The 26,441-nt window shown below is 48.6% G+C and overlaps 1 protein-coding gene across 4 annotated transcripts; it reads left to right on the top strand.

The window, feature by feature from the left end:
* Positions 1–2,898: 2,898 nt before the first annotated feature.
* ELMOD3 (ELMO domain containing 3) lies at positions 2,899–25,749 on the top strand. 4 transcript variants are annotated; one of them, XM_059405700.1, is made up of 12 exons: positions 2,899–3,037; positions 4,562–4,639; positions 5,105–5,174; positions 9,834–9,902; positions 10,884–10,975; positions 12,805–12,928; positions 13,207–13,329; positions 17,042–17,172; positions 21,877–22,029; positions 23,843–23,919; positions 24,169–24,296; positions 24,799–25,749. In XM_059405700.1, the coding sequence occupies exons 1-12, from the start codon at positions 2,993–2,995 to the stop codon at positions 24,999–25,001; spliced, it is 1,293 nt and encodes a 430-aa protein (XP_059261683.1). In that variant the 5' UTR covers positions 2,899–2,992; the 3' UTR covers positions 25,002–25,749. The 4 variants fall into 4 exon arrangements, with proteins under 4 accessions (XP_059261683.1, XP_059261682.1, XP_059261684.1 ...); XM_059405699.1 differs by having other exon boundaries at positions 2,899–3,197; XM_059405701.1 differs by lacking the exon at positions 21,877–22,029 and having other exon boundaries at positions 2,899–3,197.
* Positions 25,750–26,441: the final 692 nt, after the last annotated feature.

The following is a 26,441-nucleotide window of genomic DNA, read 5'->3' as shown; positions in this document are numbered from 1 at the left end:
AAGCGTCCTTGGCAGCCGGGAGGTGGGGAGCTTGCGGTGGAGAGGCGGCGCGGGGACGCGGTGCGCACGCGCGGGAAGGCGGGGCCGGCGTCTAGACTCTGACGCGGCGGCACCGGACTTCTGGGCCGCGGTCGGCAAACCCAGAGCGCGCGTGGGGAGGAGATGGTCTCCCCGGGCCGAGACGAGGCTGGGAGCTGCAAGCCTGAGAGAGAATCCCTCCCGGGACCCAGGAGACCTGGGTTCTGCCCTGCGCGGTGCCGTGGGCTCGCCCATTGACCCGAGGCAAGTTGCTTACCTGTTTTCCGCACCAGCTGGTGAGGAGGTTTCCGTCCGGAATCCACACAGCCCCAGTCTGGCGGGGTACCTTGGTAGAGTGAGATTCCCGCCGGGATCCGCGCGTCACAGCCGGCGAGCACCCGGCCCTGTGTCCCCCAGGTGGCCAGTCGTTTTGCCGGGGGCCGCGGCGTCCGCCTGGGATGGCGTTGGCTGCGGCGGGGGCCGGGCGGCGCCCCCAAGCCTCTACCTGGGCCCCATGGTACCTGCCTTCCGTGGAGGGGAGTGAGGGGCCGGGGAGCCGCCCAGGTACAAGCCTGATGAAAGGATCAGAGAAGGACTGTCAGACCTATTGGGCATTTGTATTTGAAGTTGTAGATCCAGTGTCGCGATTAATTACCTGTTCAGAGAGTTGAAGCTCCAACAAGAAGTTACCTCTTAATGTGTAGCTCCTTGCCTAAAGTGGGTGTACCATACTTAGTTTGGAAAGGACCTGGGGCGCCTGGGCGGCTCAGTCGTTAAGCGTCTGCCTTCAGCTCAGGTCATGATCCCAGGGTTCTGGGATGGAGCCCCGCATCAGGCTTCCTGCCCTGCGGGAAGCCTGCTTCTCCTCCCACTCCCCCTGCTTGTGTTCCCTCTCTTGCTGTGTCTCCCTCTGTCAAATAAATAAATAAAATCTTTAAAAAAAAAAAATACAGAAAAGGACCCATACTTATGGAAGACCATTTCTTTGGGCCCCAGCTATAAAGAATTTGCCTACTGTTGGTGGGAGTGACCTCATAACTTGCATTACTGGCTTATTTGGTGGAGTTTTGCCCTTTTCTTCTCTGGTACAGATAGTAACTGTCCCTGTTGAAGTCCTCAGAGCTCCAGCCAGAACTGAGGCACTAGCAGGTGTGTACAGCTGCTCATGCTTCTGTGCTGCCTGATTCACGTCATACGCAGAAACAGAAGAGGCTTTCTGAAATCACTAGTACCATCCCTGCCTGTCACCTTCCCAAGGTTGGCTGTGTGAGCTTTTTGTTACATGGTGTGATGGAGGTCAAGGAGGAGGGAAGGGAAAGGGATGAGGGAAGGGAAAGATGCTGAGGGCCCAGAGGACACAGTGAGAGAGAGCTAGTTACTGAGGAACCATGACCAGGGAGCACTGTCCTTCCCACTAAATTACAGTGACCCAAATGTCCAGCACAATAGCCAGGAAGTATTCCCATTCTAGGTGCTAGGAATCAGTGCATTCTAGCGCCTGACAGATTCCAGTTTGTTACTGGCAGCCAATTCTTAGGGAATCCAAGTCATGTTCCCAAGGTCAGGAGCTGACCTCAAAAAGAGGCCACCCTCCTTCCTAAGTTCTCCAAGTCTGAAATGTGATCGTCAGTTGTTTATGGGCTATCTGCCGACTTACGATCCAGATTGTTGTCGTAACAGGCATCCAGGTTGTACAATTCCTGCATGATAAATTATGGGCCTGTCTAGCCCACTTCCCAAGATGAGCTTGTGGGATGACTGTCAGAGTTGGCCAAACTGGCTAAACGGCTGCAACATGGGCAATACTAGTGTTCACCGAGGAAGGCTAGGCAATGTGTTGCATTTTGATTTTCTATCACCATAGATATCGGGTCTAGTATTCTAAGCTCCCAGACCCAACCTGTGTCTGAGACCTAAGCAAAGCCTGAGCACTTCAGCTAAGACCACTTACAGGATGCCACACATTAGCATCATCCCTTTGATAAGCTGTTCCCATATCGAATGACTTCATTGTCAGAACCAGACCTCACCACTTAACAGCGGTGCTGCTGCCTTCTGGACACTGAGAATCCAGCCCTCAGACTCTATAGCATCCCCTTCTTTCCATCCAGTGGCATGGAAAGTAAGAGGCATTTTTTAAAAGATTCTATTTATTTATGCAACACACAGAGTGCGCACAAGCTGGGGGAGAAACAGGAAGAGGGAGAATCAGGCTTCCTGCTGAGCAGCGACCCTGATGCGGCTTGATCCCAGGACCCTGGAATCATGACCTCAGCCAAAGACAGATGCTTAGCTGACTGAACCACCCACGCATCCCAAGAGTTAGGCATTTGACTAAAGCAGCTAATTTATTCAGAAAAAATCCACAGCTGCTTAAAGATTTTTATTTATTTTTAAGATTCATTTATTTATTTTGACAGAGCATGCGAGCAGGGGCAGAGGCAGAGGGAGGGAGAGAAGCAGACTCCCCACTAAACACAGAGCCCTACTGTACTGGGAACATGATCTCACGAACCTGAGATCATGTCCTGAGCCGAAATTAAGAGCGGGATGCTCAACCTCCTGGGCTACCAGCTGCTCCTGCTTGAAGATTTTTAAAGTTAAGTGTTCAGGGTGCCTGGGTGGCTCAGTAGGTTAAAGCCTCTGCCTTCGGCTCGGGTTATGATCCCAGGGTCCTGGGATCCAGCCCCACATCGGGCTCTGTGCTCAGCAGGGATCCTGCTTCCTCCTCTCTCTCTGCCTGCCTCTCTGCCTGCTTGTGATCTCTGTCTGCCAAATAAATAAATAAATTAAAAAAAAAAAAAGTCAGGTTTTCTTAACAGCAGCTTAACTGAATGATGAAACTAGTTTTATTTTGTAATTTTTTTTTTCTTCAGAGCTGAGACTTCAGAGACTCCAGAGACTTCTTTCAGTACTCACAGAAACCTAGCCTTGGTGATGGCACATGGGGACTGTTTACTTGCTCTTAGTCTGAATGACTGCCAAGAAGGAAGACAAAGGTAGAGCGGTCGGAGCCAAGGTAGAGCGGTCGGATCTCTGGCTCCCCCCGTACTTCTAATCTCAGACCTTATTAAACTCTTTTTTGAGCCAAGGATAAAGCTCACTTGAACAAATGACTTTGAGTCATGAATGAAAACTCTTGCTCTTTCCACAGTGAGAAAGAATTAAGAGATGGACAGGTAAGCAAGCACTTCTATTTGAGAAAAAAGGTATTCATTTGGGATATATTGTTATTAGTAATAACAACTAAAGTTCTACTTTAGTAATTTCTAAAGTTACTAATAACAATTTCTAATTGTTATTAGTAATAACAACTAAAGTTCTACTTTAGTAATTTCTAAAGTAGAACTTTAGAAATGCTTTGGGAAAACCCTCATTATAATGCTCTTTGTTCTATTAAGAGGAGCTTCTGTTCATTCACCTCTAAGTCAATTGCCTTTGCTAGTGGCGTCTTTTCTTTTCTTTTTAAAAGAGTTTATTTATTTATTTGTGAGAGAGAAAGAGTGTGTGTGCACAGGAGCAGGGAGGGGCAGATGGAGAGGGAGAAGCAGACTCGCCATTGAGCAGGGGCCCTGACTCCGGGCTTGATCCCAGGATCATGCGAGTTTCCTCTTCTGTCAGCTGTCCATATCCATGCCCATTTTTCTTTTCTTTTCTTTTCTTTTTTTTTTTTTAAGGATTGTATATATTTATTTGACAGAGACATAGGGAGAGCAGGAATACAAGCAGGGGGAGTGGGAGAGAGAGAAGCAGGCTTCCCGCTGAGCAGGGATCCTGATGTGGGGCTTGATCCTGGGACCCAGGATCATGACCTGGGCTGAAAGCAGACGCTTAACTACTGAGCCACCCAGGCGCCCCCATGCCCATTTTTCTACTGGGTTTGGTTTCTTTTCCTAACTGATTTATAGGATTTTTTTCAACATATTGGGAAAATTCGTTCTGTATTTGATAATCTGAGTTGCAGAAGTTGGTTAAGTGGTTTTGTTTTGTTTGTTTGTTTTTTGAAGTTGGCCAAGTGGGTTTTTTTTTTTTTTAAGATTTTATTTATTTATTTGACAGAGATCACAAGTAGGCAGAGAGGCAGGCAGAGAGAGGGGGAAGCAGGCTCCCCGCTGAACAGAGAGCCCGATGCCAGGCTTGATTCCAGGACCCTGAGATCATGACCCGAACCGAAGGCAGAGGCTTTAACCCACTGAGCCACCCAGGCACCCGGTCAAGTGTTTTTTTAAGCTCTACTGGGCAAAGGTTTAGCTGAACAAAAAGGCCAAAAGTAAGGAAACTGCTGCACTAAACTCAGAACCCTGAGACCTTTCACATGAGACCTTTCACAGAGCCAAGAAATCTGCCATAACATTAAGCCTTTTGTAGTTTTTCTTAAGACGAGGTTAAGCAGAAGTTTTCCCTTCCAGGATTCCTTACAGTTGAGTTCTCAGGAGTTGATCTGTCTTTGTGTGGGTGGTATTGGGAAAATGTGTGACATTTAAGCTGTCAGCTTCAGAGGACTGATATGTTCCCAAGAAGCTGACCCTTCTTTGTCTTACAGGTTGAAAGTGTGTGTGCTGCGTATCCTTTACCATATGACAAGGACACCGGTGTTCTTCGGGCTCTCAGAGGAATTCCTGTATGTGTCACCCACACCCCAGGACTTCCTGCCCATACCACCTTTTTTTGCATGCCGCTCTGTGGGGCCAGAAACCAGGGACTCAGGACGGCAGAGACCCCAATCACACTTGGGGGTGGAGTTGTTGGGCCACAAACATGCAAAACAACCTCTAGCTAGTAAGATAATTGCTCTAGGGAAGCAGAATGTAAAGTGCAGTGGGAATACCAAAGGCACCTCATAGTCTCAATTGAGTTGTGTGAATTTTTGTTTATTCTTTAAGGAGAGCATATGCTTATCTCCAGGTCACCCAACTTGTACATCAGAGTTAAGAGTTTTCCATGTGTCTCTCTTTAAGATTGGCTTTAATCAAGCCATCCTTCTGACCTCCAGTTCCAAGGACATTCTGTACCGTGGGTCGGGTACGTTTGTGTGCTTGGGAGGGTATGGTCTCACTCTCATACCGAAGGTCATCTGCCCCTGCAGATCTCAGAGTTGAAGAATCATGGCATCCTCCGGGCCCTGACAGCAGAAGCCAACGGATGGCAGCCAGGTGGTAAGGTCCCCTTCAGGGCCCTTGGAGCCTGGGTGGGGCCCAAGTCAGAGCTCCCCTTTGTCTACTTTTCATCATTGGAATTTCTCTCACTACATGTCCTATAGAATTTGACAAATTTATCATTCTTCAAGGAAAATTAGAATCAACACTGGATTAGAAGTCAAAAGATTCGAGTCCTGATTTAGTGCTGCAAGCAGCTTATTATGTGCCTTGGGCAAATCAGATGTCTGCCTTGAAGACATCAGTGCCTTCTCTGTCCCCAGAGAGATATTGTAACAATGAAATGAGAGTGTATGTGAAGAGGCTTTGAAAAAGTATCCTATTTTATCTGCTTTACATGATTCTTTCATATACTCTATTTAAAACTCATTTCACTTGCTGATTTATGACACAGAAAGGTCCACTCACCAGGTGAGAAATAACCAGTTCTGGAGTCCCACATCTCTGGTTTAAGTCCTGCATCTCTCACCCACCAACTATAGGACCCTGAGCAAGTTTCTTAACCTTCTAACCTTTACTGCACTTAGTTCATCTCTAAAACAAATTGGTCAGAACCTGAGTGATGGGAATTGCATAAGGATTACATGAGCTAAGGTGAAGTATGTAGTGCACAGACTGTAAATCTGTAGTGATGCTCAGTGCTATGTATTATTATCTTGAAGTTCTATAAACTGAAAATGTAATCTCTTTGAATATGGGGCTTATAGAAAAGTTATCTGGAGATCTATGAAGTTTCTTCTTAAGTCTTTTTTTTAAATTAATTAACTTATTTATTTATTTGACAGAAAGAGACACAGCGAGAGAGGGAACACAAGCAGGGGGAGTGGGAGGGGGAGAAGCAGGCTTCCTGCCTAGCAGAGAGCCCAATGTGGGGCCCGATCCCCGGACCCTGGGATCATGACCTGAGCCACCCAGGTGCCCCATATGAAGTTTCTTCTAATAAAATTTTATTTTGCTGTGTAGTGACAAACCTAACATTTATTAGAGATTTTGCCTTAAATGCCAAAATATTTTATATTTCAGTACAAGTAACATTTGTGTACCAGGTATTTTTTTTTTTAAGATTTTATTTATTTATTTATTTGACAGAAAGAAATCACAAGTAGATGGAGAGGCAGGCAGAGAGAGAGAGGGAAGCAGGCTCTCTGCTGAGCAGAGAGCCCGATGCGGAACTCGATCCCAGGACTCTGAGATCATGACCTGAGCCGAAGGCAGCGGCTTAACCCACTGAGCCACCCAGGCGCCCCAGTGTACCAGGTATTTTTTAAAGATTTTTTACTTATTTGAGAGAGAGAGCATGTGCACGAGCAAGCATGGTGAACAGGCACGGTGAGAAGGAGAGTCTCTAGCAGACTCTAAGATGAGCACGCCCTGAGCTGAAGTCAGACTCGAGGCTCCTCTGTCCCACATATTTTTAGTTGTATTGAACAACAGTCTTTGAGGCACCTGGGTGGCTCAGTTGTTAAGCATCTGCCTTCGGCTTGAGTCATGATCCTAGAGTCCTGGGATCAGGCCCCCATGTCCGACTCCCTGCTCGGAGGGGAGCTTGCTTCTCCCTCTCTCCCTCTGCCACTCCCCCTGCTTGTGTTTTCGCACTGTCAAACGGATATATAAAATCTTTAAAAAAAAAAAAATTGCAGTTTTCTTCCAGATTGCTCTCAGCTTATTTAAATTGATAGGCTTATGAGGCACCTGGCTGGCTCAATGGGTGGAGCATACAACTCTTGATCTTGGGTTGGGAGTTCGAGCACCATGTTGGAGATTACTTCAAAAAAATAAATCTTTAAAATGGGCGCCTGGGTGGCTTGGTCAATTAATCACCTGCCTTTGGCTCAGATCAGGATCTCAGGGTCCTGGGATCGAGCCCTGTGCCAGGTTCCTGGCTCAATAGGGAATCTGCTTCTCTCTCTGCATCTCTCCCCACCACCACTTGAGGTCTCCTTCTCTCTCTCTCTCTCTCTCTCTCAAATAAATAAATAAAATCTTTAAAAATAAATAAATAAATGGGGCTCCTGGGTGGCACAGTGGGTTGAGCGTTGGACTCTTGGTTTCCACTCAGGTTGTGATCTCAGGGTCATGAGATCTGGCCCACGTTGGGCTCTGTGCTCTGTACAGAGGTCTGCTTAATACTGTCTTTCCCTCTCCCCCCAAAATAAATAAATGTTTAAAAATAAAATAAATAGGTAGGTAGGTAGATAGGTGGAGAGACTTGCTAACTCAGTGATACTGTTTCCCGTATGGATAAGTAGAAGAGAGCCCAAATCAAGAAGGCAGTTGAAAAAGGAAGAAAAGTAGAGAACTGTGCTGATGCGAGCTGCATTCGCTATCCTGAAGATTCGTGTTTTGCCTCTATTTTTTTTCTGTTGGGGGAAATTAGTATTTATGTTAGGATCATCTTCAGATGAAGAAGAGTCTCCCTAGTTCCAAGAGGAAAGGGAGGAGGTGCTCTTGCTATGCCTTGGACATTTGTCTCCAGTTTTTAGACACTAGATTGCAACTCCTAGTTGAGACCTTGTACTTTGTGTCAGCAGATTCCCAGGTGCTGGTGAGGTTTCTGCTCTGAGCTCACAACCTTCTGCCAAGTTGTTTGTAGGTGAAAGGTTGAAGGGCATCTGGCTGGCCAGCTCTTGATTTTGGCCCAGGTCATGATCTCAGGGTCATGAGATGGAGCCCCTCTTTGGGCTTTGCACTCAGTGGGGCGTCTGCTTGAAATTCCTCTCTCTCTCTCTCCCCCTCTACTTCTCCCCCTTCTTGGGCTCTCATTCTTTCTCTCTAATAAACAAGTAAATCTTTAATAAAGAAAAGAGGGGCACTTGAGTGGCTCATTCGGTTAGACATCTGACTTCAGCTCAGGTCATAAGCTCAGGGTCCTGGGATCAAGTCCTGCAAGGGACTCTGTGCTCAGCAGGGAGCCTGCTTCTCTCTCTCTCTCTCTCTCTCCTCCTTTCCCTCTGCCCCTCGCCCACTCATGCTCGCTCGCTCTCTCTCTCAAATAACATCTTAAAAAAAAAAAAAGTTTGACCAAGTTGCTTGAAACAAAGAGGTGCAGGGTGAAGAGTCTGAAGCCAGGTGCCAGCGAGGGTGAGGGGTGACGCAGCCCTCGTCAGCGCCCTCCCCAGCAGTCCCTGCTGCTGCCCCTCTCTCTCTTTTTTTTTTTGTTTGTTTGTTTGTTTGTTTTGTTTTTTGTTCAGCTGCTTTCTCCCTCCTTTTCATCATCCAGGGTCCAGTATGCTGGAAGGAAATTTTATTTTCTTCATATAGTTTGTATTCTGATGAAGTTACCTACCTTGGAAGCCCCAAGGCTCAGGGTCCCCGTCCACCCCAGGTTGGGGCTTGCATGACTGAATTCAGAAGTCCAGACCCATGTCATCCGCTTCCACAGCCCCTGCACTGCTGGACCTGAACCCAGGCTGGTGTCAGTGACACGAGCTAACACGTCCTGAGTACTGACCTTTGCATCGTATACCCACTCCCCCACCCCTGGAAGCTGAAGAGATACACCATCCTCCAGCAGGTCCAGGAGTGATGGCCGGGGGTTAAGTACTTGTCCACAGAAGTGCAGCTGGGGAGCGCAGACAGGAAGTGCTTGCCAGCAGTCTGGCTCCTGAATTGCTCTCAGCAGCAGCCCTTTAGGGCTTCCCAGCAACTTTCTCTGCCTCCATTTCTGTTAGTGTTTTGAGTTTCTGGGGGTATTTTATTTTATTTTCAAGTATTCTTTGGAAACAGTTCATTGCCCTGTGATATCCTCCATCAAGATGGGCATGGCCAAGAGGAGCTGCCCTCTCACTCTTAGCACTGGGGCTGGAGGCTGAAGGGGTCACGATTTGGGGCTTTGGACTGAAGGGTCTCCGTTTTCTCCATGTTGTATTGACTTCCTGTCTAGCAAATGGGGAAGGCCACAACAGGACGCGCGAGCAGTCTGGGTTAGAGTGACAGTTGCGTTTTGGAGAAAGGGCTATGCGGGGACTACAGAGAACCTGTTTTGCTGCTTTTTCTCTCTTGCTTTTCCCCCCATTCCTGGTGCTTTTATTCATTCAGCAGACCTTTGTTGAACCCTTATCCTGTGTGGGGCACTGCCCTGGGTTCTGGAAAACGTGTCCTCGTGTAGCGCCCCGTGTGGTGGGAGAGACAGTCACCATGCTGAGGAGCCTGGGTGTCAGGGGCTCGAAGAAGCTCACGGGCTCCCTCTGCAGACTTAATGGAGTCAGGCCAGGTGGCTGGCTGAGGGAGATGTCAGAGTTCACCGAGGGTTGAGGAGGAATAACAAACAGCACAAGGGTTGGGACCGGAGATGCAGGTGCCTGGGGTGACTGCAGGGGGAGAGCCGTCTGAGCAAGGGCATTGAAGGTGCAAGGGGCTGAGGAAGTTGAGGAGTTCTGGATACCCTTAGCGCACAGCTGTGGGTGGAAGAAATAGCCAAATGGTGGGATTTGGATGCTGTGCTGAAGACTTTGGGTTTTATCTAGAGAGTCATGATGGAGAACCCCTGGAGGTTTTCAAGCAGGGGATTGGCATTAGATCTGCCTTTTCGAACGCTCACTCTGGCCCCCGTGTGGAGAGGGTATCTGAGGGCACTGGGACCCAAGGACAAGGCTGAGGCTGCAGCAGCGATCCAGACTTCCCCAGGTCTCAGAGGGTCTCCTTTTCTTTTGACTACAGTTGTGAATGCGGAGGTGCTCAGAGCCCAAGAAGAATGGGAAGCTGTGGACAACATCCAGACAGAGTCAGGTAACCGCAGGAATGGCATTCCACTGCTAATGAAGGCCCCATCCACGTGTGGCTAGCGTTTCTGTGGCCCTGGGGTTAGGACACCGAATTCCTGAGAGTTCCCATTTTAGCTCCCTGACTTAGGATACAGTACCTTTCTAATCCAAAGATCATGACATTCCACCTCTGGAGGAAATGGGAGTGAATGCCACGGGAAAAGGGCTGCCATCTACTCAGACCTGAGAGAAGACAGGGAGTACCTTGGTCAGGGTCGCTTCTGCAGGGTGATGAGGTTGGACAGAAGGATGGAGGCAGGCAGCCAGGGTCCCGGCCCAAGGGTAAGCAGGTTGTTCACTATACAAGGAGGTCTCTGGAGATAGGGACTAAAGCCATCTGCTGGAAGGCTTTGAGGGCTGGGTAAATATTGTTTCACTTCGTGTTCTGACAGGTTTGGATGAAGCTGCAGGAGGGTAGAGCTTGGGCCCATATCTAGCTCGAGCTATACCTGGGCTCCTAGAAAGTCGTTATAGTGGACTATGTCAGTCATCCCCGACATTGCTAACAGATACGTTCATTCCCTGTGGACTGTACCAGAGGCTGGAGAGGGGGTCATTCATATACAGGGTGTGAAAAGGGGCAAAGTGGAAGCGAGGAAAGTTCCCGAAACAGACCTTGGCATGCTCCTCTGTGGGTACCTACTCTGGGCAGTGACTTGCCTCCTCACAGATGAATGGATTGGGACCCCCTGCAGGGCAGATCTGTCCCTACTCACTTCAGAGGTCAGTCTAGCAAGCTCCTGAACAGCCTGGTCTAAAAAGGGACCTGGCCCAGCAGAGAATGCCAGCCCCTTAAAAGAAGGTCGGTTTTAGCTGTAGATATCTGATGTCTGTCCCTGAAAGCCAGTGTTTGGCTTAGAGGTGATGATCAGAAGGCCCCCAGTGAATGTGCACAGACAGAATGACAACCGTTATAAATCTGAGAATGTCTTCCGTTTTGCCACAGGGAGTCAGGCCAGTGTAGACCAGCCTGGGCAGCTGATCTCCTTCAGTGAGGCTCTGCAGCATTTCCAGACTGTGGACCTCTCTTCCTTCAAGGTATGAAAGTAGGGAGTTTGGGGTCGCAGGCAAAGCATCTTCCCAGAAGCCAGGTTTCTATCCCACCAACCTAGGGCACTAGGCAAGCAAGATGGAAACTTCCAGCTGAGGACCCTACCTCACCTAAGAAATCTTGGAGCACAGAATCAGGGGCGGCCAAGGACCCAAGGTTCATGCAGGAACCCAGTGACCTTTTTGGGACTGTGTCCCCAGAGCTCTTGTGGCCCTGCTATACACAGAGCTCCCTGCTCTTCCCTCTTAGGGATGGGGAGATCTAGAATCAAATGTTAGATAGTTACTTAGGGAAGCAAGGCATGCTGTCTAGAAAGCTGAGTAATTCATGACTATTGTAGGAAAATCTATCATTCCCTGAACCTATCAGGGAGCCAGAAGTTATCTGGGAATTTTTAAAAATATGTGAGGTTGGAAAAAGAAACATTGAGGAAAATAAAAGCTGGTGGACTTTCTGGGGCATCTTGAATGACTAAGAGTAGTTTTAGAAGATTGTGATTTCAGAGGCACCTGGGTGGACTCAGTGGGTTAAAGCCTCTGCCTTCGGCTCAGGTCATGATCCCGGGGTCCTGGGATGGAGCCCTGTGTCGGGCTCTCTGCTCGGCGGGGAGCCTGCTTCCCTTCCTCTCTCTCTGCCTGCCTCTCTGCCTGATTGTGAGCTCTGTCAGTCAGGTAAATAAAATCTTTAAAAAAAAAAAATTGTGATTTCAGGGGTACCTGGGTGGCTCAGTTGGTTAAATGTCTGCCTTCCACTCAGGTCGTGATTCCAGAGTCCTGGAATCAAGCCCCGCATGAGGCTCCTTGCTCAGCGGAGAGTCTGCTTCTCCCTCTCCTTCCCACTCATGCTCTCTCTCACTATCTCTGTTTCTCTCAAATAAATAAATAAAATGTTTCAAAAAAGAAGATTCTGGTTTCAGATCTTCAACCTAAAACCTCAGAGCTTCAAGAGAGGCTGAAAAGTCAAGAATCAGATTGGTTCATGGGATGCAGAGGGTCAGAAGCTACCAAAATCAGAATATTCTAAGGCCTGCAGCAGTGGCCCTTGAGCAATAAGTCAGCATAACCTGATTTAGGAGGTGCCCCTGTGGAATGGACAGAATGCTCCAGCAATCCCTCAGGTATCCAGCTCCAAAAGTCCCCACTAGACTCCCATCCTCACTGGCTCCCTTGTCCTGGAGGTTGAGAGGACTGCTAGGCTGTGTAATTTATGCCCTTTGCAGAAAGAGATGGACCTATAGAAGGGAAAGCAGCCCTGCTGGGAAGCCTGGCCTGGCTTGATTGGACCAAAGCGGGGTCCCCGTGCCAGCTATCTCTGGCCATCAATGGAAAAATAGCTCTAGACAAACCCAAAGGAACAAATGCAGACAATGGGCTAATAATGCCTATACTTGGGGACATTTCTTTTCTTTTATTTCTCTTTTCTTTAAGATTTTATTTATTTATTAGAGAGCAGGAGCAAGGTGAGGGGCAGAGGAAGAGGGAGAAGCAGGCTCCCTGCTGAGTAGGGAGCCAGACACAGGGCTCCATCCCGGGATCCCAAGATCATGACCTGAGCCAAAGGCAGACGCTTAACCAATGGAGTCACCAGGTGGCCCAGGGACATCTCTTTTCTACTAATAAAAATCCTGGGAGCCAGCAGAGCCTGTGTCTGGAGATGGAGCCTGTGCTTCATAGCCCCTACCCCGTTTCCCTGGCCCAGAGACTAGCCAGTTAGTTGAGGAAGCTACTTTCTTCTACAAGTCCCTGTACCGATCCTGATGGTAAGTTAGAGCAGGTGAACCCAGCCCTTTGCTCATTACCTGCAACTTCCTCCCCAGAAAAGAATCCAGCCAACTATTCGAAGGACGGGGCTCGCTGCCATCCGGCACTGCCTCTTTGGGCCTCCAAAACTCCACCAGGGCCTCCGAGAAGAAAGGGACTTGGTCCTGACCATTGCTCAGTGTGAGTGCACGGGTGCTGCCACGAGCGGGGGCTGCGTATGTGGTCAAGCAGAGAGCACTGTTTGCACACCTGTTGCTGAGGTCTTGCATGCACCATGTTGGCAGGGAGAGCAGGAGCTATGGGGTGAAAACGTGGGAGAACACAGTCTCTTGGTACATTCCAGCTCGATCTTATCTTGGTACAGTCCAGTTCGAATGGTACATTACCATTCTCTGAGAAATAGTCCTCTCCTGAGGGGCAGGCAGTCCGACAAAGACTGGGGGTGTATTTTCGGGCAGGTGGCCTGGATAATCAGGACCCAATGCATGGCCGAGTCCTCCAGACCATCTACAAGAAGCTGACTGGCTCCAAGTTTGACTGCGCCCTCCACGGAGACCACTGGGAAGATCTGGGCTTTCAGGGTAAGAGACAGGAATGGATCATCCTCTTTTCCTTGACTCCTGAATCCAGAACTAGAGTGAGAGCCCAGATAGTCCCCTTCCTGTCATGCCAGCGCCCTGAGGCAGGGTATCTGGGGGAAGAGGGTAGTCCCCTTCCTGTCATGCCAGCGCCCTGAGGCAGGGTATCTGGGGGAAGAGGGTGCGAAATACAAAGGCCCGAGGTAAGCATGTTTACTGCGCTTTAGAAATAGTAAGAAGTGTGGCTGAAGTGGAAAGGTCCCTTGTGGCCTAACAGGCCATTGTCAGACATTTACTCTAAGAGAGATGGAAAGCATCAAAGTGTTGGATTTGCAATCTGTTTTTTTTTCTTTTTCCTCTTTCCTTTTAACACAGATGAAAATTTTGCTTTATACTATTTTATTTTTTGAGTGAAACAAATTGATTTCAGCTGTTTTTTGGATTATGCTACTCTTTTTTGAAAATTTATCAAGTTACATTTATATGGAATAGGAAAATGTCCTCATTTATTTTTTTTTTTTAAAGATTTTATTTATTAATTTGACAGAGAGAAATCACAAGTAGACAGAGAGGCAGCCAGAGAGAGAGAGAGGGAAGCAGGCTCTCTGCCGAGCAGAGAGCCCGATGCGGGACTCGATCCCAGGACTCTGAGATCATGACCTGAGCCGAAGGCAGCGGCTCAACCCACTGAGCCACCCAGGCGCCCCTTATTTTTTTTTTTAATAAGGCTCCAGCTTGCCTTTCTTTCTTTCTTTTTTTTTTTTTTAAAGATTTATTTATTTATTTGACAGATCACAAGTAGACAGAAAGGCAGGCAGGGCTGGGGAGGGGAAGCAGGCTCCCCGCTGAGCAGAGAGCACGATGTGGGGCTCAATCCCAGGACCCCGGGATCATGACCTGAGCTGAAAGCAGAGGCTTTAACCCACTGAGCCACCCAGGTGCCCCAGAAAATGTCCTCACTTAAAAAGGAAATTTTATGTACCCATAATTATGTCAATTGGTATTGACACGTTAAAATCCCTCTATCTTCCCTGATCTGTAATACAATTATATTATTTCCCTCCATATGCAATGAGAATCATGTCGGTGTTACAGTTTTTATTTCAACCATCAAACAATTTAGAAAACTCAAGAGGAGGAGCTAAGTCTGCTGTATATCCCCAGATGCTTACTCTTTCCACTGCTCTGTTTTTGTTCTTAGATATTCCAAGATTTCTTCTTTTATCATTTCCTTTCATTTTGAAGAACTTCCTTTAACCATTTTTTAAAGGAGGTCTGCTGGTGATAAATTCTCTTAGTTTCCCTTCCTCTGAGAATGTCTTGATTGCCCCTTCACTCCTCAAGGATCGTTTCTCTGGACAAAGAATTCCAGGCTGACAATTCTTTTCTTGTAGCACTTGTACACTGTGCTTCTTGCTTCTGGCCTCCATGAGAAAGCTACTGTCATTTGAATTCTTTCTCCATGAGAGGTAAGGAGTTGTTTCTCTCTGCTTTCAAGATCTTTTAGAGTTTGCAGGAGTTTATGTTGTGTCTTAGTGTGGATTTCTTTGGGCTTTAACCCTATTGGGTTTGCTCAGCTTCTTGAACCTATAGGTTTATGTCTTTTGCCAAATATGGTCCATTTTCAGCCATTATTACTTCAAGTACCTTTTTTCCTTAATTTCAGTGTTGTTCACATACAATGTTATATTAGTTTCAGGCGAATAATACAGTGATCCGACAATTCCATACAACACCTAGTACTCATCAAGATAAGTGTACTCTCATCCCTTCACCTATTCACCCATCCCCTCACCCGCCTCCACTCTGGTAACCATCTGTTCCCTACAGTTAAGAATCTGTTCTTTTGGGGTGCATGGGTGGCTCAGTGGGTTAAGCCTCTGCCTTCAGCTCAGGTCAGGATCCCAGGGTCCTGGGATCGAGCCCCACATCAGGCTCTCTGCTCAGCAGGGAGCCTGCCTTCACCTCTCTCTCTGCCTGCCTCTCTGCCTACTTGTGATCTCTGTCTGTCAAATAAATAAATAAGTAAAATCTTAAAAAAAAAAAAAAAGAATTGTTCTTTTGTTTGACTCTTTTTCTTTGTTCATTTGTTTTGTTTCTTAAATTCTACATAAATGAATACTTCAAGTACTTTGCTCAGCCCCATACTTTCTCTTCTCTTGTGGGACTCTGATGACACAGGTGCTAGTTCTTCTGTGCTGTTCATTCCTTTGGATCTCTGTTCTGTAATTCACAGATCTCCAAGGCTCTGCTCATTTTGTTTTGTTTTGTTTTGCTTTGTTTCTCTCTGATGTTCATCAGACTGGATAATTTCAATTGTTCCATCTTCAATTTCACCGATTCTTTCCTCTGTTGTCTCTATTCTGCTGTTGAGCCCATCAAGTGAGTTTTTAATTTTAGTTATATTTTTCAGTTGTAAGGGTTTTTTGTTTGGTTCTTTATACCTAATAATTCTTTACTGAGACTTTCTACTTTTTAAATTTTTTTCAAACTGTGTAATTATTTATTAAAGGCATTTTTGTGATAACTGCTATAGTAGTTTTCTGTTTTTGCTGTAACAAATTACCACAAATTTAGTAGCTTGAAACTAGATAAACTTATTAAAATTAATTAATTAATTTAAGTACTCTCTACACCCAGCATGGGGCTCAAGCTCACAACTCTGAGATCACGAGTCCCATGCTCTTCCTGTGGAGCCAGCCAGCCCCTCACCACACAAACTCATTACCTTATAGCTCTGTAGCTCAGGTGTCCGAAACAGGTCTCACTGGGGTAAGATCACTGTGGCTGCAGGACTGCATTTCTTTTTGGAGACTCTTGGAAAGACTCTGTTTCCTGGCCTTTCTCACCTTCTAGAGGCTGCCTCCACTCCTCCTTCTTCACAGCCAGGAACTTAGCATCTCCCTGAGCCTTGCATCTCTTTCCCTGATTCTGTGCTTCTGCCTTCTTCTCTCACTTTTAAGGACTCTTCTGATTACAGTGGGACCACCCAGAGAATCCAGGATAATTTCCCTATCTGCTGATCGGCAACCTTAATTCTGCCTATGATCTTAGTTTCCCCTTGCCATGCAACAAAATATACTCCTTGGTTCTAGGGATTCAGACAAGGATGTCTTTGGAGGGACCATTATTTTGCCTGTAACTGCTGCTTTAAAATCCTTGTCAGGTAATTCCAACAGCTGTGTTATCTCAGTGTTGCTATCTATTAAGTATCTTTCTCATTCAAATTAAGATTTTCCTAGTTCTTAATGTAACAAGTGATTTTTTTTTTTTTTTTTTTTGTATCCTGGATATTTGGGGTATTATGTAATGACACTCTGGATCTGCTGTAAATCTTTTATTTTAGCAGGCTTCCTCTGATGCTGAGCCAGTGGGGGAAGGAGGATGTCACTCGTTATTGCGGGGCAGGGGTAGAAATTTAGGTACCCCATTTGGGCTCTGCTGGTTCCACTGGCTAAGAGGGACACCAGTGCTTCATTACATGACTCATTACAGACGTGGACTCCACTGACGACACAAAGTTATGGGCTCAGTCCCGGCTCCCCAGTTTGCCGACACCCTAGTGAAGCTAAGGGGCACCTCGTTACAGTCAGGCAGGAGTGGGAGTCCAGGTTCCCCACTTGGCCTAACAAAGGTAGCCAAGCCCTTGAAGCTCAAGGGAGGGGGGACTTCATTTGGCATTGGGTCGCCCTTCAGTTCTTCCTCTCGGTTACAGGAGCGAATCCAGCCACAGACCTGAGAGGAGCAGGCTTCCTTGCCCTCCTACACCTGCTCTACCTGGTGATGGACTCCAAGACCTTGCTGATGGCCCAGGAGATTTTCCGCCTATCTCGTCACCATATCCAGGTGGGGCTTTGCTGGGCAGTTAGAGAAGAGGGCTGTGGAGCCATTGTTAGTACAGAATGCTCTTGAACAACCAGGAGAACCTCACAGGGGGGCTGTCTCTAGTTGCTCAGGGCTCTCAGGACAACTGATGCAGGACCAGGTTTCCCCCATTAGCCTGACCTGTACTAGAATCTGAGCTCCACCACTCAGTGTGTGTCTCAGGCAAGTGCTTCAACTCCTCAAAGCCTTGTTTTTTTTTTTATCTGTAGAATGGAAATCAGGAACTCTTCAGCTGGACAATTAGAAAGATTAAATGAGATGTGTACCAGAGCACTAGGCACAGCTATGATGTTAATGTGTCAACTCACTGTCATCCCTGAGGACATCTCTTGAGCAGCAGTAGGTTCTCTTAACCCTGAAGGAGGAGAGTTCGCTTGTTTGTGCCCCAGAGGAGGAGATCTACCTATGAGGGGCAAGGGACACATGGTCTTACTGACAGACCAGATGTGGCTTCTGTAGCTTTCGGTCTGTCCAAGCCTTCTTTGGGGTTGGGCTTAATGATTTTGCCAGGTAGTAAAGGGTAGTAGTCCCACCATTTTAGAAAACAAATCTGACCTGTTCCCTGCCATTCACCTATGCCACATTCATGGGACCTGGAATTCATCCAGTAAATAAGCTTCTCTTCAGTATTCCCTATGCTTGTTACTGTGCTTAGTGCTTGGGACACATCTATGTACAAAGATCCTTCTAGCAGAGACGACAGGGCAGTGAGCCCAACACATAAATAAATGATAGAGTATGTTCAAAGGTGGCAAGCACTAAGGAGAAAAAACAAGTAGGTTAGGAAAATATGAGGAGTGCCTTTTTTTAAGATTTAATTTATTTATTTGAGAGAGAGCACAAGCAGGGAGAGCAGCAGACAGAGGGAGAGGGAGAGGAGGCTCCCTCTCTCAATCCCAGGGTCCTGGGATCATGACCTGAGCCGAAGGCAGACGCTTAACCAACTAAGCCACCCAGGCACCTCCGTGGGGAGTATTTTACAGGGTGCTCAGGCTAACTCTCACAAGAGGGTGGGAATTAAACCTGACCTTGAAGGAGGTGAAGATGTTGGCCTAGTTGGTGTTTGGGGGAGAACATTCCATGCAGAGGGAGCACTAGAGCAAAGCTCCTAAGGAAGGATCATATCTGGCACGTGAAGGGGTAGCAGGGAACAAGCTGGAACAGAAGGAGCCCAGGAGAGCAATTGGAAGGGAGGTCCTATGGCGAACAGCGAACAGATGGCAGAGGGCCTGGTAGGCTGTGGTAAGGACTTTCAGTTTTACTCCAAATAAAGTGAGAGTTTTCGCAGCCTGGAGTATGTGATCCAATCTAACTTTTTAAATGTATCCTATCAGCTGCTAGGTTGAGAATAGTCTATAGTGAGGGCTTTTATAATCAAGTCAGAGATGATGGGTATTTTCAGAGGTGGTGGTGTGTAGTGGTCAGATTCTGGATGTATAATTTTTTTTTTTAAAGATTTTATTTATTGGGGCGCCTGGGTGGCTCAGTGGTTTGGGCTGCTGCAGGAAGCTTGCTTCCCTCTCTCTCTCTCTCTATCTCTCTGCCTGCCTCTCTGCCTACTTGTGATCTCTGTCTGTCAAATAATTAAATAAAATCTTTAAAAATAAAAAAATTAAAAAAAAGATTTTATTTATTTATTTGACAAGTAGAGATCACAAGTAGGCAGAGAGAGAGGGGAGGAAGCGGGCTTCTTGCTGACCAGAGAGCCCGATGTGGGGCTCAATCCCAGGACCCCGAGATCATGACCTCAGCTGAAGGCAGAGGCTTAACCCACTGAGCCACCCAGGCACCCCCTGGATATAGAATCTTGAGCTCATGGGCTTAAGAAAGTAGAGCCAAGGTATGCCTGGGTGTCTTGATTGCCCCTTTACTCCTCGAGGATCATTTCTCTAGACAGAGAATTTAATTATTTATTTGAGAGAGAGAGAGAGCCTGAGCATGAATGGCGGGGAGGGACAGAGGAGGGAGAGAGCAAGAAGCAGACTCCCCACTGAGCACAAAACCCTGTGTGGGGCTTGATCCCAGAGCCCTGAGATCATGACCAGAGCTGAAGTCAGACACTTACCCAACTGAGCCACCCAGGCGCCCCCAGCCTCTCATTTTAGATAGAGGCCCAGAGAAGGGAAATGACTTGCCAAAGGTCCCACAGCTAATCAGTATTTCCTATAGGTCATCTCTGATCTCAGTGTCTTCCTTCTTGTGATTCATGAAGGTTCTCTTATAAGTGCTTCCTGCAGAAATACGGAAAAACGGAAGCCAGGATAGAGAGTTTTTGCCAGCTCAGAATTCCTCAGTTGAATGAGGGGAGGGAGCAGGCCATTCAGATATCTGTGGGAGGAGCATCACAGACAGAGGGAGCAACAGGATGAGAGGGGAAATGCTGGGAACTTGATCAGCAGGGATGGCAGGGACAGGCAGGGACCCAGACTGACCAGTGTGACCAATGTGTTTCTCATCCCTTCACCTGCTAGCTTCTGGGATTTATGTTTACTCCTCCACAGTATGCCTGTCGGACAATAAGACGGAATTGCAGCTTAACCTAATAAAACAAGAGGCCTGGTGCAGACGTCGGGAAGCTAGACGCTCATTCTATCTGTGGTATTATTATGGAGCTATGATTTGAGACAAATCACTTCACCTCTCTGGGCCTTACTCTGGCCTAAAAAATTCCAAGGTCCCTTCCAGATTTATTGTATAATTCCTTGAACTATAAGCAATTCCGAGGTTTTATAAGTCTTTTTTTTTTTTAAGATTTTATTTATTTATTTGACAGAGAGAGAGATCACAAGTAGGCAGAGAGAGAGAGAAGCAGGCTCCCTGCCAAGCAAAGAGCCGGATGCGGGCCTCGATCCCAGGACACTGAGATCATGACCTGAGCCGAAGGCAGCGGCTTAATCCACTGAGCCACCCAGGCACCCCCATCAATTCCGAGGTTTTAAAGTAAAACTTGACCTCAAGCCCTTATGAATCTTGAAAACACCGTTTTCCAGGAGGCATGGTGAGGTCAGAGGAGCAGTTGGTGACACAGCCCTGCCCATAACCAGTCCTGTTCTCTCCTAAGGGAAGAACTCAAGTTCAAGGTACCTGTGGTTCATCCTGCTGGAAGGGAGCTGACCAAAAATATAAGTGCTGGGCGGGAAGGGGGCAGGCTTCCACGGAATCCCAGCAGGGTGGGTGTGCTTAGCCTACGCCGCTCTGAGAAGCGGAGAGCTTACAATACAGAGACACGGCACAATGAGCTGCTTGCTCAGGGCAGGCGGGGAAGCGGCTTATAATCGCGCTTAGTCACACACACACTCCCCTAGCCTTCTGTGCAGTTTCCACCCATCGTTTCATTCCACCAACATGACTGGCTGATGAAGAGGTAGGGCAGCAGTGATCCTTGCAAACTGTTTTCCAGCAAAGGAATGTGAGGGTCAGAGAAGTAAAGCTAGCAAAGGGTAAAGCTGGGCCTGGGACCTGCCTCCTGACAGCAGGCCTAGCAGCAGGCTCCTTAGGGCAGCTGTGGTCAGCCAGCAACCCACTTGAGAGTCCCAGGCCCCTCCCCAGAACTACTGGCTTGAATCTCCAGGGGCAGGGCCATGTCAGCAGCCCCCACAAAAGATGACCTGGTCTTCCTTGCTTCAGGATTCCAAGGTGGTTAAGCCCCAGTGTGAGGGATGAGGAGAAGTGAAATCTTAAATGGAAACTCAAAACAGTCCAGGTCTGGTGTCCCCTGCTGTCCCTCAGTCAGTTCCCTAAACTCAGCCTCCTGGTGGTATTTCGCTGCAGGCAACACTTTCCAAGGCCAACAGAACTGCTGGAGAAAAGGAGACAGTTAGATCTGAATCCCAGTTTTTCTCTGCTTTTTAATAAGTGGGCTTGATTAGAATGTTCCCAAGAGTGAGTGAACACGAGGTATAGATCCTCTGTTAATTATGTTGCTGCCATATTCTTATTCCCTTATTAATTTTTAGACTGAGAAAAGGCAAAGGAGAGGTCAATCTCATACAAGGATGTGGTAGATAGGCGGTTCGTGAAGGCGTATAGGTGTTGCCACTGACCTCAGCCGCTCATGTTGAGGCAAGGATGACGATCATGAACCGTTGTTAGCACCTCCTCGGACTGGCACCGTGCTTAGTGTTTTGCATATGTGATCTAGATTACTTCTGACAGTAACTCTGGGAGTAGGTCCTGGGATAGATGGTAGAAACTGAACTGTAGGTAATAAAACCTATCTCGGGGAGTGTGATGTTAGTGACTTGACTCCATCCAGCATGGCACGCGTGGCAGGGTCCCCGGGACCACCCTCAGGGTCGAGGATGTGCTGGGAGGACCCACGGGACTTGGTCTGTAGTTGTACACACAGCTCTCATCTAGTCCAGCAAAAGCAAAACCAGCAGAGGGAAGGAGTGCATGGGACTAAACTGTAGGAAGTCGGCTGGGCTTCCTTCCCAGAGTCCTCTCCTGGTGGAGTCTCACGGGACACACTTAATTCCTCCAGCATTGAATTGTGTGGCACAGGAAATGTTGCCAGCCAGGGAGCTCACTATGGAGAGACTCAGTCCCCAAGGTTTTAAGGGGGGGGGGGCACTTGTGCAGATACCATCTGTGTGGCACATACCCAAATGCTGGAATCACAGAGAAAAAGCAGATATTCATAAATCGCATTGTTTGCACAAACAGCTTAGGTGCATGAGTCATCCTGAGGGAATGGTGGGACCCCTTCCCAAATCCAGGTTCCCAGATGCCAGCCAGGGGCCACCCCTGCAAGCAGGACTTTCTAAGGACAGCAGTCTCGGGCCTGGTGTGTTAACTCTTCTAGCACGTCACTCAAAGGTACTTCCTTTTTGGTTTTAAGACATGGGAAAGCTAAGTCTCACAGAGTTCAGGTGGCCTTTCTAAGGACACAAAGCCAGTAGGTGGCCAGGCCAAGATCTGGAACCCAGATGTCACAGAAGACCCTGAGAAAATTCTTTGTGGAGGCAGAAGGCCCTCGACAGTTCAGTGCTGTCAGACAGAACTTTCTGCAATGAAGAGAATGTCATATATCAGCACTGTCTGATACAGAAACTACTGAGCGCACATGGCTATGGGGCACTTGAAATAGGACTAATAGGACTGAAAACTTGAGTTTTTTTCAACTAAGGAATTGAATGTTTAAGTTTGTTTAACTTTTTTAAAGAGATTTTGTTTATTTATTTGAAAGAGAGAGCACAAACAGGGTGGTGTGGGGAGAGGCAGAGGGAGAGGGAGAAGCAGACTCCCCACTAAACAAGGAGCCTGAGCCTGAGGCAAAGGCAGATACTTCACCAACTGAGCCACCCAGGTACCCGAATGTTAATTTTTTAATTAATTTTAAAAATTAAATTAATTAAATTTAATTTAATCAGGGCATGATCCCAGGGTCTTGGGATCGAGCACTTCATTGGGCTCCCTGCTCAGTGGGAATCCTGCTTCTCTCTCTTCCACTCCCCTGCTTGTATTCCCTCTCTCACTGTCTCTCTCTCTCTCTCTCTGTCAAATAAATAAATAAAATCTTTGAAAAAGATAATAAACTTAAATAGTTCTGTGTTGCTACTTACTATCATAGTGGACAGCACAGTTTTGCATCATAATGTAATGGCTTTTTCTTCTCAGGGGAAGCAGATGGGATAGACTTTGGCTCTTGTTCTAAACTAATGAGTGCACTGATCTGTGGGGCCCTCTCAGTGGGTGTCCTTGAGTATGTGCAACGGTGGAAACTAACATATAATATATGGAAATGTCCTGGGAAAAGCCTCTCTTCATTTTCTTAGTTTTTTGGTTATGAAAGAATGGGAGGGATGGGGCACCTGAATGTTTTGATGGGTTTAGCATCTGACCCTTGGTCTAGCTCAGGTCTTGATCTCTGGGTCATGAGTTCAAGCCCTGCATTGGGCTCCACACAGGGTATGGAGCCTACTTTAAAAAAATAAAAAAGAAAGGAGCATGCCCCTCCAAAAAATAAAGCATTAAAGTGGACCCCACAGGGAATTCTGAGGCCCCCCCTCCGGGGCAGCAGCCCTGCTGAACCCCATGCTGCCCCCTCTCTGACCTGCACAGCTAGTTCTCAGGCCTCTGTTACTGACAAATGGGGTGTGACAGCAAGTCAGGCTGACTTTCTACCTGCGCTGTCTACTTTTGAATGAAGTGCTTATGAGCAGTCAAATAAAAAGACGCCTAGAAAAAGGGGGAAGAGATTGTAGGAACCCGTACAGTTAGATAACCAAGCCCCACCCCTCCTGTGTTCACCCTGCCCCCAAGGGGTGGTGCAGTGCTTGGGCAGCACCACGGTGGGTCTGGTGAATGAAGGTCAAGGAGAGCCCATGGGTCAGGATGGCGAAGAGGCTGGAGAGCTAGCATGGGGGTTCTGCTTGCCGGGAGTGAATTATCCTCAGTTGGGATCCTGGTTGCAGCCCCTCAGGAAAATGACTTCAGGTTGCTGAGTCCCAACCTCCTTATCTGGGAAATGGGATGATTATTGCAAAAATCAAGTGTGGCATCAGCAATGTCAGCTGTCGCCTCCGGGCCGTGGCTGCCCCTGCTTACAGCCGGCCTTGCTGGGCTGTGGATGGCGGCTCCAGAAGGCAAGAGCCGGGGCTGCTGCTGACCTTTGCCCACTCCATTCCAGCAATTCCCCTTCTGTCTGATGTCTGTGAACATCACCCGCATCACAATCCAGGCCTTAAGGGAGGACAGCCTCTCCAGGTGAGTCCCCACTGCTCAGTCCTGGCTGCTGGCTGGCTGACGACAGGGACCCAGCAGAGCCTGCTTCCCTCCCATCCCCACGCCATTCTCCCTGCTCTCTCTGGGGAGCCCGTGCCCATCTCCCAACCCTGCCCTGGGGTCGAAGGCTGTGTGGGGAATGGCTCACTGGGGGAATGGGGCTGGCCGAGGCACCCAGCTGTTAGCCGTTGTCTGTCGGCTGCTGAGCGCACCACCCCGCTTGCGCCATAGGGAGTGTAACCGGCAGCAGAAAGTGATCCCCGTGGTGAACAGCTTCTATGCCGCCACCTTCCTCCGCCTCGCACATGTCTGGAGGACGCAGCAGAAGACCATCGCTGACTCTGGCTTTGTCCTCAAAGGTGTGCTCTTTCTTTCTTGGAGAGGCCTGAACTCCCTAGCATCCCCCTCCCCAGATTCAGGGACCCCAGGGTGGTGGCTAACCTGGTTTGGACTGTGCTTCCCTTCCCCCCAGCCCCCCACTCACACCTTCTCGAGCTCCAGCTTCTCAAAGTCTCCATTAGCCCACCCTCTGGAGCCTGCTAGCTCTCCTTTCTCTGCCACCTGTCCTCCCTTTCTGGCCTCAGACTTAGGGTGGTCATGGTTTCTGAATCAAAAGCTGGGCCCAAGAGTTGGACTAACCATTCCAAGTTGAGACTGTCCTGGTCAAGCTAGGAGGTGTGGTTGCTGTGGCCTTTTTTGGTCCGTCATCCTCCCTCTCTGGTGACCCTCCATCTTAGAACACTCCTTCACCCTTCTCCCCGCGGGGTCTGGGATGAGAGAGCTGCCTAGAGCTGCTGGGCCCGGACTAGTGTGCAGTCCAGAACCCCGTCAAGCCTTTTGTTCTCCAATCCTCTGTTCCAGACTTGGAGGTGTTGGCCAAGAAGAGCCCCAGGCGGCTGCTCAAGACTCTGGAAATCTACCTGGCTGGAGTGTCAAAGGGACAGGCCTCGTTGTTGGGAGCACCGAAGTGCTATGGGCCACAAGCCCCTCACTCCAAGGATCTCACCTTCACAGGCGTGTGTGACCTGCCACCACATTCATCCGAAGGCACGTGGCTGATTTGACCAGCCCAAGGCCGACAGAGACACTTAAAGGCTGGGCCAGAGGGGCTTGGGAGGGTGCGTGGTGCATTGTGCCAGGCGTACCCTGGCTGGGCCTGGTTGGGGAGGCCAAGGACCCTCACCCAGTGAGACTTTCAGGTTAGTTAGACCCATCCCACTCCCCACAGACCCGCCTCCAGAGCAAGAATTTGCCGTAATTGGAACTGAGTTAGTTGAGAATTGGTTTCCAGGTGAACAAGCGGATGGATCATGAGGTGGGAAGGCCCTGCGTGGATGTTCCCTGTATCCCACTGGGAGATATTCCCACACAGAGGGGCCAGAATTCTGAGTCGCTGGGCAGCAGGGCTCTCAGGCTGTGGGTGTCCCCAGGACAGGGACCTGCAGCTAGAATTTGAAGGGAGAAGGTAGCCATCGTAGCAGCCAATGGGGCAGCATGAACCAGGGCAAGAGGCCTTCACTCCATCCTCTCCCGAGCTGGTAGCCAGGCCCCTGGGGGTTTCTGGTCTGGACTTACCCCACCCTCCCCTCTCCCTATCCCTTAGTTTATGTCACAGAACCAGCTTTCTGGTGGGTGTCTCCATTGCTGCCCACCCTGCCCATCCTGGCTGTCTGCCAGCTGGGCACCCCCCTGCTGCACGCCCCCTACCCCGTGGAGGTGTGCACTTCCCATCAAGGGTGGTTTTCTGGCCTGGTTGAAGGAAGGAGGAGATTCACACACCAGCAGTTTTTGAATAAAAGAATTGTTCTAGGTCAGGTGCCCCAAGTGTTTTCCTCCAAGACAAGCCACATACCTTGCTATGGTCCTGTTCCAGGGCCTGGTGAGAGCCAGGGGCTCCAGGAGAGAAGGCTGCTCTGCCCTGGCCAGGCTCCCACTGAGGGCATGTGGTGTCTATCCTGCACCTAGAGGCCCAGACTCCTTGCACACTCTAGCTAGGGGGAAGAGTGGCCCTGGCTCTGGTTAAGATTGCTGTGCGGCCCCCACGTGTTTTTCCTACATTGGCTTCTGGGGAAGCTAGTAGCTCCATTGCTCCATTGCTCCGGGTCAGGGTGTCCTGAGCTGGGGAGACCCCACTACACCGCTCTGTCCTCTGTACCCCTTCAAGTAGACCCATGGAAGATCACAGTCTCACCCCTGCACACTTCTCCACGTCCAACCCTCTGGAGCTGGGGTGCATTGCTGAGGTGAGACAACATAGCCCCCCAGTTCAGCAGAGAACTCCGCACCATTGTTAGCAGGATGCCTCAAGGCCTGGGCTGGTAATGGACTGCAGTTTGCATCATGCCATCCTGGCCCAACCTGAACTAATCCTTCGTCCCCTTTAATTCCTCCAATCTGGGCTCTTAGTGGGCCTGCAGGGGTAGCCAACAGCGTCCTGAGCTTGGTGGGGCAGGGGCGCAGAAAGGCTATGACCCAACCTCCACTTGAGAGTGTCTGTTCAGCAG

Source organism: Mustela nigripes, chromosome 7 (genome assembly GCF_022355385.1).
Source record: "Mustela nigripes isolate SB6536 chromosome 7, MUSNIG.SB6536, whole genome shotgun sequence".
Lineage (NCBI taxonomy): Eukaryota > Metazoa > Chordata > Mammalia > Carnivora > Mustelidae > Mustela > Mustela nigripes.
Note: the sequence above shows the minus strand (reverse complement) of the source record. Positions and strands in the feature narration are given on the sequence as shown.